General features: G+C 39.1%; 1 protein-coding gene across 1 annotated transcript in view; it reads left to right on the top strand.

Annotated features, from left to right (window-relative positions):
* Window positions 1-409: 409 nt before the first annotated feature.
* Window positions 410-14,387, top strand: part of LOC121386865 (dimethylaniline monooxygenase [N-oxide-forming] 2-like) — a 21,470-nt gene continuing 7,492 nt past the window's right edge. Inside the window, exons 1-4 of the mRNA XM_041517894.1 lie at window positions 410-507; window positions 5,767-5,892; window positions 11,322-11,780; window positions 13,479-13,534. Coding sequence (XP_041373828.1) covers window positions 495-507; window positions 5,767-5,892; window positions 11,322-11,780; window positions 13,479-13,534 — 654 coding nt within the window. The 5' untranslated portion in view covers window positions 410-494. The remainder of the gene's footprint in view (window positions 508-5,766; window positions 5,893-11,321; window positions 11,781-13,478; window positions 13,535-14,387) is intronic.

Raw genomic sequence — 14,387 nt, 5'->3', positions numbered from 1 at the left:
GCGGCACAATTGGTGACATCAACTGTGACGAAGTAAATTTTCAGAATAAAGTTTCAAAGAATGTATACTTTTGTGACAGAAGAAGAAGACAGGCACGGCGAACAGGGTGGGTCGGTGGGTGGTGGCTTGGATGTCTTTAGCCACCCCACCCCGAATAATTCCGAATTAAAAAAATATCATTGATAGTAAATTTTAAGGCAGAGATGAATTTTACTTGTAGTATGCAGTAAATTGCATTTTAGGACATCTAGTTTTCATAATTTTACGGGGGAGTATACTCGCGAACCCCCTAGAAACATTGGTTTGCGCCCTCGATCTGTCAGCTCCCTCCCTCCACATGTCTTTCTAATATTATAAAATTTCCATTGACCCAATAAATAAATACACGGAGACTCGTTTAGATGAGTGTTTTCTGTGTATGAGAGCGGCTCTCTTTCTCTCCGTTTTTTCACACCGGGTGTGTATACAGCCGCGCTGGTAATCCCCTATTAACTATGCAGCGTAGAGGTAAGCAGACAAAATGTATTTGTTTTAAAGGGACATTCCAGATTTTGCTGCAATTTTAAAGATATTATCGACTAACAAAGACTTTTTGACGACTGTAATTACACATCAAATATATTTTTCTGCATAAAATATTAGTGGCTGTATATTAAACGTGTTTCTGATCGTTGTACTAGGTTAAATTTCATCTTATATTTAATATGTAAGTTCAATCGTAGAACTATTTTATTAGTCGGAAAGCAGCAAACTCAGGAATGTCCCTTTAAAGGGACATACTCTAGTTTTTAAACACTAAGGCATATTTTCCACTAATAGTTTGTTTGTTTTGTTTAACGACACCACTGGAGCACTTTAATTATTTAATCATCGGCTATTGGATGTCAAACATTAATTAACATATGTCTTTTTTAGTAATCATTGTCTTCAAATACGCATTTAGACAAAATATTGTATTGAACATTACATCGTTTCTTAAAATAAAAACTGGAATGTACACAGTAAGAGTGGGGAAAAAAATGAGTGGGGAATATTAATTAACATATGTCTTTTTAGTAATCTTTGTCTTCAATTACACATTTGGACAAAATACTGTATTGAGCATTACATCGGTTTTTAAAACAAAAACTGGAATGTACACTGTAAGAGTGACGTCAATATTACACCAATTCTTAAAATAAACGTGTCCACACCCTTCTGGGGGGGGGGGGGGGGCGGGGGCATAGTGACGTCAGTATTGCATCAGTTCTTACAATGAACACGCCTTTCTGGAGGCGGGGCCTAGTGACGTCAGCATTGCATCATCTTGCATCATCCCCCTACTGCGCAGATTGGCGGCCATCTTGGATGATGCAATAGTGAAATCGATATCCCCTATAGTGAGGCCCTTACTACTTCGGTATTATGTCAATACCGATTTACCGTACCGAGAAAATGTCACAATACCGAAATTTCGGTATTAAAAATATTTCCCAGAAATCACTAATAATATATCTGACGAACGCAAAATGGGTTGGTATAAACCAGACGAGAGCCTTGTGTGTGGAATTTAATTGTATTTAGATGAAAGTAGCAGTCAATACCGAATATGTACCGATACTGAGGTAAATCACCCCAATATTGATACCGATCCTCAAATTTCAATACCGCCCAGCTCTAATTTTAGGAAATAAAATGAAATTTAACCTAGCACAAATATTAGAACGATCAGAAACACGTTTAATATATAGCCACTAATATTTTATGCAGAAAAATATAGTTGATATGTAATTGCAATCGTTAAAAAGGTCTCTGTTAGTCGATAATATCTTAAAAATTGCAGCAAACTCCGGAATGTCCCTTTAATAAATCAATGTGTTCTAGTGGTGTCGTTACACAAAACAAACTTTCTTTGTAATTACAATCGTTAGGAAGTCTCTGTTAGTCCATAACCATAACATCTTAAAAATTGCGGCAAACTCAGGAATGCCCCTTTAATAAATCAATGTGTTCTAGTGGTGTCGTTACACAAAACAAACTTTCTTTGTAATTACAATCGTTAGAAAGTCTCTGTTAGTCCATAACCATAACATCTTAAAAATTCAGGAATGTCCCTTTAATGTCTTCGCAAAAGTGGTTTTTGTTTGATTATTTATTTGTTGTATTTTTAATATACTAAATATAACATGGTAGGGCTGCAGAACGAAAAAAACATAGTTTTAAATACGACAGTATCCCCTCTAAACATGTCATGTCATGTCATAGGGTTTTACGTGCACATTCAGAGCAAGCTGTTGTAGCGCACGCCTGTCAGGGAAGGTTGGGGGAGGGGAAGGAGGGACCGCCTGCACTGGCAGGTGCAAGGGAGCACCAGCAGCCCGAATGAATCGGTAGCAGGCGGGTGGGGGTAGTGGTGGTGCTATGGAATTTGAATGGAGCTATTAATGCCAAAGAGAAAGTGGTGCGCAATTTTTTTGAGGAAATTTTGGCGCAATTTTGAACGGTCGGTCGAAAGGTAAATGGCCGAGCTAATATAGGTTTTGATATTAGTGAATCGAGAGTAGCTCGTTAATTTTAGACCTTTACGATGCTGTGGTGTCTCCCTAGGTTGCCCATCGGGCCCTTATAAAGGGCCTGACCGCTTCCCTCCAAACATGTAATATGGCATCATTTATACTACAGGTGAAAATGTGGGCGGGATTTCACTCAGTCGGTTGAGCGCTCGCCTCAGGTGCTTGCGTCGAAGGATCGAATCATTCAACTGATTGTTTTTTTCTCGTTCCAACCATTGCAATACAAGTGGTCAAAATAAATCACGTGTTGTAGAGGGTTTCCTCTGATGACTAAGAGTCAGAAAAAAGAAAGAAAGAAAGAAATGTTTTATTTAAAGCCGCACACCCTAGTTCCATCCAGCGAAAATAAATTATAATTTGGTTAATCTACAAACCTGTAACACACTTAGATCGCGTTTTTATTAAATGGAGTGAAAAAGCAGGTTTTATATCGATAAATACCATGGGAATCCTCATGTCCCAATTGCTTGAAATAATTTTGAAAGTTAGTATTCTGATGTCACCGGTAGATGTCGCTCGAAGCACAACAATGCCTACGTCACGACAAATTCACAGACTTGGGGTGCGTTTCTTTCAACTCTCCTGGACTTGTTCCAACTGTTCTGTCCTGGTTGTATCCCCTCTCCAGATATCGTAAGACTTAGCAAAATTATTGGTTTTAAGGGTTTGTAACGTTTTGTATTGAGACACTTACTTGTCTGAACTTTATTGTTACTGAAAATGTTCACGAACTGTGAAGAAAAATCTCACAAATGAACAACAACAAATCGGATGTTGATTGCGCGAACCGTGCACGAGAAAACAAACCGAACCAAAATGATAACGGTCACGTGATATACCAACGTCTGTGACATTGAAATGGAAATATCCCCTCTAAAAATAGATTAGACCTTGTCTGCTCAACGTTTTTTTTTCAGACGTGCGTGCGATTTATGAAATACGAAAATTGCATTTTGTGGTATTACTAAAACCAGGATTACCAAAAAACACTTCAGGTGAATGGAAATGTATATTCTAAATAATAAACGGTAAGTAAAGTGCAATTTTATTTGTGAAAAAATGGGTTTAATAGCGAAAAACAACGCCGTAATGGTTAACAACTAGCCGTAACTAGGGTGTGTCCCTTTAACGACGCACTCAACACATTTTATATGCGGTTAGTAGTAGGAAGGAAGGAAATGTTTTATTTAACGACGCACTCAACACATTTTATTTACGGTTATATGGCGTCAGATATATGGTTATGGATCACACAGATTTTGAGAGGAAACCCGCTGTCGCCACTCCATGGGCTATTCTTTCCGATTAGCAGCAAGGGATCGTTTATTTGCGCTTCCCACAGGCAGGATAGCACAAACCATGGCCTTTGTTAAACCAGTTATGGATCACTGGTCGGTGCAAGTGGTCTACACCTACCCATTGAGCCTGGCGGAGCACTCACTCAGGGCTTGGAGTCGGTATCTGGATTAAAAATCCCATGCCTCGACTGGGATCCGAACCCAGTACCTACCAGCCTGTAGACCGATGGCCTAACCACGGAAAACTTATTGAAAAATAAGAAAGAAAATGTGCTTGAGCGGAGGGCGGAGGGGGTCGACACACCATCCACACACACACACACACCCCGGCATACGCGCCTGAATGGTGTCTTCTCAGGTGGCTAGCAGCGTAAAATAACACACACTGGGTATCTGGATGTATCGTGTTACATTCTTCTTATTACATTTGGGCTCCCCTTTATAACACTGAACACTGCGGGCATCCGATTTCTGTCATCCTTAAAATATGGGGCAGGACTGAGATTCACAAAACATTGTAAGCCTAGTTATACACGTAAACGTGTCTACGACTGATGAGCTATTCACAAAACAACGTAAACGTTGGTTCATCAAGATTAACCTCGAAAGAAAGAAAGAAATGTTTTATTTAACGACGCACTCAACACATTTTATTTACGGTTATATGGCGTCAGACATATGGTTAAGGACCACACAGATTTTGAGAGGAAACCCGCTGTCGCCACTACATGGGCTACTCTTTTCGATTAGCAGCAAGGGATTTTTTATTTGCGCTTCCCACAGGCAGGATAGCACAAACCATGGCCTTTGTTGAACCAGTTATGGATCACTGGTCGGTGCAAGTGGTTTACACCTACCCATTGAGCCTTGCGGAGCACTCACTCAGGGTTTGGAGTCGGTATCTGGATTTAAAAAAACCATGCCTCGACTGGGATCCGAACCCAGTACCTACCAGCCTGTAGACCGATGGCCTAACCACTACGCCACCGATGCCGGTAGATTAACCTCGTGTGCAAGCACATTGCGAGGTTAATCTGCCCCAGGCATTAAGCCTATAGCAGACTGAACGGTTTAATATATATACATTCCGGGATGCCCCCGGACCCCCCTAGCAACTCCGGCCCTCATGGGCCGTCGATTACGCACCCCCTATATACATTTCTGCGTACGGGCCTGGAAAAAGAAGAGGGTGTAGTGGCCTCACACCTACCCACTGAGCCCTTAAAAAACAAAATGAATCGAACACATTTAAATTTTAACTTACACTCAACGACCGGACATTGTGCCATCATTATTTAGATTCGTATTCAATTCGTGTTAGATATTTTATCGTAATTGCACTTCATATCCCTTTTTTATAGGTACAATTCAGTGGCGGATCCTGAAAATCCATTTAGGGGGGCCCCAATGACTTGAGGCGGAATGCTAAAGGAACTTTGGGGGAGATTTGGAGGGGATTGTAAAAAATGAAAATTAATATATAATAAAATTATAACTGTCGCAAAATTTAGGGAGGGGGCGGGCCTTGCCCCCCCCCCCCCTAGATCCGCCTCTGCAGTTGTTTAAATTACTTTCTTTTCTCTTTTTTTTTTTGAATACACACAGATGCATTGGTAGTCATCAAACTTAAATATGAAGAAACGAGACAAAGGGAGATAAATTAATCATTGACTTACGTAGCGTAAATAAAATGTGTTGAGTGCGTCGTTAAATATAACATTTCCTGTCTTCCTTCGATTCAGTAAATTAACTTTTATTTACACAGAAAAAAAGAAGAAGATGATTGAAAACACTATAGTTATCGTTGTTGTTATGTACCAGGCGTGAAAATGAGTATACAAGAATACATGTGGAAGGTATTTAGTATATACAATCTGTGTTGGCATTCAGTATAGTTATATTATTATTATTTTCAGATATTAAAATGACTGACGTCATGCAAGTCGCCATTATTGGAGCTGGGGTGTCTGGATTGACTGCCCTCAAATCCTGTCTGGAGGAAGGACTAGAACCGGTGTGTTTTGAGAGATGCGAAGAAATTGGTAAGTTTATAAAATATTAAAGGGAAGGAATATTTGTTGTTAATGTATTGTAATGTTTTAGGGTGGTTTTTTTCACCGAGGCCATCGGTCTATCCCAGGCTGATTTTTAATCCAGATACCGACTCCAAACCCTGAGTGAGTGCTCCGCAAGGCTCAATGGGTAGGTGTAAACCACTTGCACCGACCAGTGATCCATAACTGGTTCAACAAAGGCCATGGTTTGTGCTATCCTGCCTGTGGGAAGCGCAAATAAAAGATCCCTTGCTGCTAATCGGAAGAGTAGCCCATATAGTGGCGAAGTGTGTTTCCTCTCAAAATCTGTGTGGTCCTTAACCATAATTATGTCTGACGCCATATAACCGTAAATAAAATGTGTTGAGTGCGTCGTTAAATAAAACATTTCTTTCTTTCTTTTTTCACCGAAGATATTGTTTGCGTGTGTGTATGTGTGCGAGAGAGAGAGAGAGAGAGAGAGAGAGAGAGAGAGAGAGAGAGAGAGAGAGAGAGAGAGAGAGATAGAGAGAGAGAGAATTCGACGGAGAAAGTCAGATTAGGAGATATAGATAAAGAGAGCATAGAGGGGTTAATTGAAGGGAAAGAGACAAATGAGAGAGAGAGAGAGAGAGAGAGAGAGAGAGAGAGAGAGAGAGAGAGAGAGAGAGAGAGAGAGAGAGAGAGAGAGAGAGAATTCGACGGAGAAAGACAGATTAGGAGATATAGATAAAGAGAGAATAGAGGGTTAATTGAAGGGAAAGAGACAAATGAGAGACACAGAGAGAGAGAGAGAGAGAGAGAGAGAGAGAGAGAGAGAGAGAGAGAGAGAGAGAGAGAGAGAGAGAGAGAGAGAGAGAGAGAGAGAGATAGAGATAGATGATGTATATGAAAGTGAACGTGTCTCTGCCATTATTGGTCAATTGTTAGCAGAATTTAACTCAGATAGTGAGGTATAGAAAGTCAAAACGAGTAGCAACATTTAATACATAGTTTAATCACAATTACATATCAGTATTAAATAATAAACAACCTGTTGTATCTCCTACCGGCAGTGACGTAACTAGGGTATGGCAAATATGACACGTGCCCTTGCAGCCACTTGAATGGTGGCGCCACTGAGCAGTTTCTATTAGCAGGGCCGTAGCTAGCCGTGGGGGGGGGGTGGGAGGGGGCAGTTACCTCCCCTAGAAAAAAATCCGGAAAGCATTATAGAAACTTAAAGAAAATTCTTTTCTTAACTGTTTAAGGAGTTTTAGACTATTAACTACTCAGTTGCTCCTCCCACCACACACCCCACACCCCACCCCCCCCCCCCCCCCACCCCACCCCCAAACAAAAAAATCCTAGCTAAGGCCCTTTTTAGTCAGATGTTATCTAAAAGATGGGTGTCAGATGTCTGGATAGAGGCGCAACTTCAGTACTTGCTATAGGCGCTATTTTCCGTAGATATGCCAGTGATACCGGTCCAACCGGAGGAGACTATACTAAAGGAATCCTTCATTATGTGTCCATGTGGGACAAGGCTATTCCACCTGAGGGTACATAATTTGTTGTCAAGACGAGGCTTCCCGAGTCTCTGACATCATATTATGTACCCGAGGGTGGAATAGCCCTGTCCCACATGGATACATAATGGAGGATTATTTTTCTCCCATCCAGTAGATGAAAAACAAGCATGTTGGGAACCTACTTTTTTTTCTTTCTTTTTTTATCTTACAATAAAATATAATCATAACCGTTGAAAAAATCGTACCCAAAAATGGTTTATACTAAAAGTATAAACCGAAAATTTAGTATAATTTCATTATGACAGCAGGTTTCCTTGTTTTTATGAAATATAAAAAGCATTTCTTGCGTTATTTTGCTGTTTACGTAACGTCAACCAATGTTAATATCAGCTCAAACTATAGAAGTCACGTGGTCATATAAGACCGATTTATTCCGCATGGGCTGACGTCATGGAATACGCCTGTCTTGCATGGCAAGGGATGGGGGAAATTTCGTCTCTTTCTATCTGTCAGTCTGTCTGTCTGTGTGTGTCTGCTTGTCTGTGTCATATACAGATTTACGGAGCCCTATTCCCCACAAGATATTGAGCTGAAATCATGGTCAGTTAAAGATAAAGTGTGGCGATTTATCAATTGTGACACAATTATGGTCAGATCATTTCATTTCATTTTAACTTATTTTCGTGCTTATACCCAATTAAGGTTCAAGCACGTTGTCCCGGGCACGCACCTCAGCTATCTGGGCTGTCTGTCCAGGACAGTGGGTTAGTTGTTAGTGGTTAGTTCTTACTGAAAGAAAATTTGGAGTAGTGAACTTACACTTACCCATTGAGTCGTTAAAATTCGCTTTGGGTGGGACCCGGTACCGGGCTGCGAACCCTGTACCTATCAGCCTTATATCCGATGACTTAACCACGACATCACCGAGCCCGGTGGTCAGATCAAATATTGGGATTGGGATTGGAAAAATGTTTAACGTGCACATTCAGAGCAAGCTGTTGTAGCGCACGCCTGTCCTGAGCACAGGTACTGGCCTCAGATCAACTATAAATCCCAAGGTTATTTATTCAAGGGGCTTAACTGTTTAAAAAAGGAAATATCTGTCTGTAGCAGGCTTATGACCCCTGAATTTAAGAGATGAAAATGTGTTGGGCCTGGTTGAAGACATGTGCTGCTTTAGCCCATACACTCTTATTATACTCTTCAAAAAAAGTAGGGGAACCTGAAATATTAATGTTAATATCAACTATTAGACTGAACATACGTTTTGACCACAGTCGTCCTAGTAAAGAACGTTTAGGTCTGTTTATCAACACACCGAAACACATTCCATAGTTTGCACATGCATCACGCATTTGCCCCGTACAAGAGCGTGGGGTGTCATTCTCGATTTTGACAATTTCCAGGAAGGTCAATAAATCACTGTGAAACATTATTTCTGTCAATCTTTTTCATTCTATTGATCATACAGTTATTTTTATTGTTTGAATTTGCGATTTACTGATAAAAAAAGAAACGTCAACTTTCAAATTTCACTTCTGACCCCAATCGTTCTTCAATATCTTTGGTGGTCATAAAACCTACTGTAATACTGAACTACCGGTTGTAATGTTTGCCCAATTAATTCACTATTATCATATAACCATTCCCTACAGCTAATATACCTTACAATTTTGGAAATTATATATTCTTATTAGAGTTCCCCAACTTTTTTGAAGAGTATATAAACACTAACATTTGTGGAATACGTTACTCCCATGGATACAGTACTTTTTTATTGGCGTGCTGGATTTTGTCATGTAATCTCATGACCTAGAAGAAGTTTGTTTGTTTTGTTTAACGACATCACTGGAGTACATTGATTAATTAATCATCGGCTATTGAATGTCAAACATTTGGTAATTTTGACTCGTAGTCATCAGAAGAAACACATGACATTTTTTTCCTAATGCAACAAGGGATCTTTTATATGCACTTTCCCACAGGCAGGAAAGCACATACCACGGCCTTTGTCCAGTTGTGGTACACTGGTTGGAACGAGAAAAAACCCAATCAGCTGAATGTATCCACCGAGGTGATTCGATCCTGCGACGCAAGCACCTCAAGCGAGCGCTCAACCCACTGAGCTAAACCCCGCCCCAAGTACACTTTAGTATCTCCAACGTTGCACATCTCTGCACAAATATAGACAGAAAATCCAATACTAGCGGTTAAATTAAAGGGACATTCCCGAGTTTGTTGCATTGTAAGATGTTTTCGACTAATAAAATAGTTCTACGATTAAGCTTACATATTAAATATATTTTCTTGTTTAGAATATCAATGTCTGTATATTCAATGTGTTTCTGGTCGTCTTAATATTTGTAAGAAGCCCAAACTGGATTTTGTCTTCAAATAATTTCGTACGAAAAAAAAAATATTTTAGGATATACAATGAAATTTAACCTAGCACAAATATTAGAACGATCAAAACACGTTTAATATACAGCTACAAATAATTTACGCAGAAAAATATATTTGATATGTAATTACAATCGTTAAAAAGTCTCTGTTAGTCGATACCATCTTAAAAATTGCATCAAACTCAGGAATGTTCCTTTAAGTCACAATAGGTATACCATTAATTAATATGACTGCATACCATCATGACTTTTTAAAATGACCATTAGAGGTTATATACCACCAAATCAAATCCCATATACGATAATAGTAACATATGCAGCTAAAACTCCTACCTGCAGCGTATCTCAATCGACATAAACACCACACATATAAAATGTACCACTCCTCACCCTTAAAGTGAATCAGAAAAAAAAACGGGGAGAGGGGGGCAAAGCTGCTCATTTCTGAGATAACGGGTAGCGTCTATTACTATCCCTAGTTCCGCACAAACTTTGAGTACTTTTTTTTACAGGTGTCACATACATGTTTCAAGCACAAGACTTCGTGGCACAGTGATAGTAGATGAAATGAAATTGCACACATGTTTGGCCCACAAGAAACTAATTTTTGTTTTCAAGAAACACGAGTACATTTACCACTTGTTGTCTTAACTGCTCTGTCAAAAGCAACCACAATTAAGAGAAAGTTCTGATGCACCCACGCTACAACCAAGGATCCAATCCATCATCTGGAAAGATACCAAGAGATAACCATTTTCAGGCTAAGAACCAGCCTTCTCAGATCCCATATGTACTGCCAGAAACTGGCAGACACTGATGAATGTCCATGTCAAACAGGACCACAGTCCCCAGAGCACATCCTGCAATTCTGCCCCCTCTACAATGAAGCCAGGATAAAGCACTGGCCGAACTGAGCAACACTGGCTGTCAAGCTTTGCGGTTCCAAAGAAGACTTGACAAAGACAGCGGTTTTTATCACCACAACCGGACTACAAATCTAAAGCATGATCAACTATAGCTTGTACGCAGAAGAAGAAGAAGAAGAAGAAGAAGAAGAAAAGCACCTCGAACTTTGACGCAGCCGTAAGTTATTTGGTTTAGGACTACCTAGACACGGTCTTGTGATGAGATACAAATTTTATTTATTTGTTTAATTGTTTGTGTGACCACAAAATCAGAGATTATGCTAAAGGTTGTTTGGCAGCTCTGTTAAAACAGTCAACGTAACGTATTGTTATTTTGAAAACTGGGCCTGGCTACAGATTTTCGAATCTATCTTAGCGCTACGATATCGTAAAACCGTCGTCAGCTATGACGTCACAACGTCGCTTGTCATACACTACGACGGTTTTACGTTATATAAAACCTGGGCCCTGTACTGTTACATTTTGGTCGGGGCTTTAACAAAAAATCACTGAACCGGTTAGTAAAAATGCTAATTTCGTACCCTGATTATACACATGTATAAATATGTATACGAAAAAAACCCCAACGTTAACCATACTGAATATTTATTTGTTCACAGGAGGAATGTGGTACGCGGATGACAACATGTACCCGTCATCTTCACCAAAACCGTATCCGTCTCTGGTAACAAACACCAGCAAGATGATGTCATGCTTCAGCGATTTCCCCTTCTCCAAGGACACCACGACCTTCATGACCCCTAAAATGATACACGACTACCTCCTCAGCTACGTTGACCAGTTCAAACTCCGGAAATACATTCAGTTCAAGACGGAAGTCCACAAAGTCTCGAAGGCGCGAGATTTCGACGAGACCGGAAATTGGGAAGTCGCCATTCACGACAGCAACGGAAAATCTCGTGTGGAGGTTTTCAATGCAGTCGTGATTTGCTCTGGATATTTTAAGAAGCCTCGGTATCCTGATATAGAAGGGATGGGAAGTTTCCAAGGAAAGATCGAACATGCCATTAATTTTAAAACAGGAGAAGCGTACAGGGACAAGAATGTAGTTGTTGTTGGTAAGTCTATTTTCAAACATTCAAATGTCATATCGTTACCTAATTTACAGGAAATTCATAACGCTTCTGCAGAATATGTAAATTAGGTGACGTCATCAAACATCAGCAAACTTTAATAAATGATTTTAGATTGACAGACTATGTTTATTACAGAACTGACGATGATTATGATGATAATATAATATAATACAATATAATGTGATGTGTTGTGATGTGATGTGATGTGATGTCACATCATGTCATGTCATGTCACGTCATGTCACGTCATGTAATGTAATATAATTAAATTTTCTTTGCGTCTATATACTTTACGGCAATCTTACTGGTCCAGAGGTGCTTACGTTTTTTCGTTCATATCTCGAGGAACCAAAACAATTTAATCCACGCCTACTACCCCCCCCCCCCCCCCCCCCGCCCCCCACACACTGACTCACACTACTTGTGTGCAACAAGCTGGATTATTCAGGCAACCATATTTAGATATATTGAAGAAAACATACGTGATTTATACGATAAATTTAATAAATATAATATAATATAATATCAGGGATTTACCGGACGCACAAAACTTGCGTATAGGACGCACTAAAACTTAACTGGACCCGCAAAAATAGAGATACTGCGTCCCGTGGGACGCATAAAATATCTGACATTTTCAGTAACCCTGTCCACTATCAAAGATCGATCATTCTGTGTAACACACTATTTCTTTTCTACCTATAAACTGCGTATTCAAATGGGGATTCCCCATATCGAAAACAAAAAGTTTTAATCTCTGGGAACACTGCGTCTTTATCCTTTGCTGCGCTTAATCGTGTAATGTTGGTAATTTCCGGAAAGAGATCGCGGATTTGCGATCATTCGGAACTTCTCGTCAACAGGCCGAACACAAGCGGATATTCCCGGGCGAATAAAACAAATTGGTTAAATGTTCTGATTTGCATTAACAAACAAGTAGCACGATTCATAAACAACGCATGGTATTGTGAGTGTCAAATAATTATACAGATCAAAGTGAAATGTTGATTTTGAAAGAATAAACAATGAATACCGACATTGATTTCCCGAAAGGAAAAACAACAACACAGCTTGTTAAATTTACTTTAATGAAACATATACAGTATACACGTGATTTGTTGTCTGCAGCTCTCTGTCATTTGTGTGGTTTTGGGACCCTTTGTTTTCAGGTTGGGACCCCCAGAAAAGAAAGAGGTGAGTCCAAGGGACCCCCATTTCAGAAAAACATAAGGTAAATCTCTGAATAATATAATATAATATAATATAATATAATATAATATAATATAATATAATGTAATCTCATATCATATCATATCAATAGTAATGATAATAATAATACGAAGAAATAATAACAATAATGATAATAAGAATAATAATGTTATTAATAAATAATATATACGACAACAGCAATAATAATTAAAATAATAACAGCAACAACAACTATAATACTTATAATAAGAACAACAACAGTAATAAGAATAATAATGATAATAATAGTAATCAGTAGCTGATCCAGACATTAAGGTTGTGGGCAGTGACATGAGATGGAATGCCAAGGAAATTTTGGGGGAGGTTTGGAGGGGGATCGTAAAAAAAAAAGAACATTAATATATAATAAAATTATAACTATCGCAATTATAACGATCCGTCTCAGGTAATTTGTTGTTATTTAATTTACAGGCAATTCGTTCTCTGCCGGAGACATTGCTGTTGCTGCTGCAGAATATGCAAATCAGGTGATGTCATCATTGTTTGTTCTCTATCTCTCTCTGCGTCATATAATATCAGTAGTAACGCGGGTAACCACAAATGACGTTTTAGTTTCCTACAGATTTCTTCGAATCTCGAAGACAAATGTTTTGTAGATGTTAAAAGTACATTCCTGAGTTTGCTGCAATGTTTTAAGATGTTATCGACTAATAAAATATTTCTACGATTAAACTTACATATTAAATATATTTTCTTGTTTAGAATATTAGTGGCTGTATATTAAACGTACAAAATTATTTGAAGACAAAATCCAGTTTGGGCTTCTTACAAATATTAAGACAACCAGAAACACATTGAATATACAGACACTGATATTCTAAACAAGAAAATATATTTAATATGCAAGTTTAATCGTAGAAATATTTTATTAGTCGGAAACATCTTACAATGCAGCAAACTCAGGAATGTCCCTTTAATGAGTTTTCGGCTATTGTAACCGGGGGCGGGACGCAGCCCAGTGGTAAAGCGTTCGCTTGATTTGCGGTCTGTCTGGGATCGATCCCCGTCAGTTGGCCCATTGGGCTATTTCTCGTCCCAGGCACTGCTCGACGACTGGTGAACAAAGACCGTTGTTTGTACTATCCTGTCTGTGAGATGGTGCATATAAAAGATCCCTTGCTGCTAATCGAAAAGAGTAGCCCATGAAGTGGCGACAGCGGGTTTCCTCTCTCAATATCTGTGTGGTCCTTAACCATATGTCTGGCGCCATATAACCGTAAATAAAATGTGTTGAGTGCGTCGTTAAATAAAACATTTCCTTCCTTCCTACAGATTTCTTCGAATCTCAAAGACAAATGTTTTGTAGATGTTAAAGAGTTT

The sequence above is a fragment of the Gigantopelta aegis genome, chromosome 12, assembly GCF_016097555.1.
Source record: "Gigantopelta aegis isolate Gae_Host chromosome 12, Gae_host_genome, whole genome shotgun sequence".
Classification (NCBI taxonomy): domain Eukaryota; kingdom Metazoa; phylum Mollusca; class Gastropoda; order Neomphalida; family Peltospiridae; genus Gigantopelta; species Gigantopelta aegis.
The sequence above is the reverse complement of the archived record's forward strand: the minus strand, read 5'-3'. Positions and strand labels throughout refer to the sequence as shown.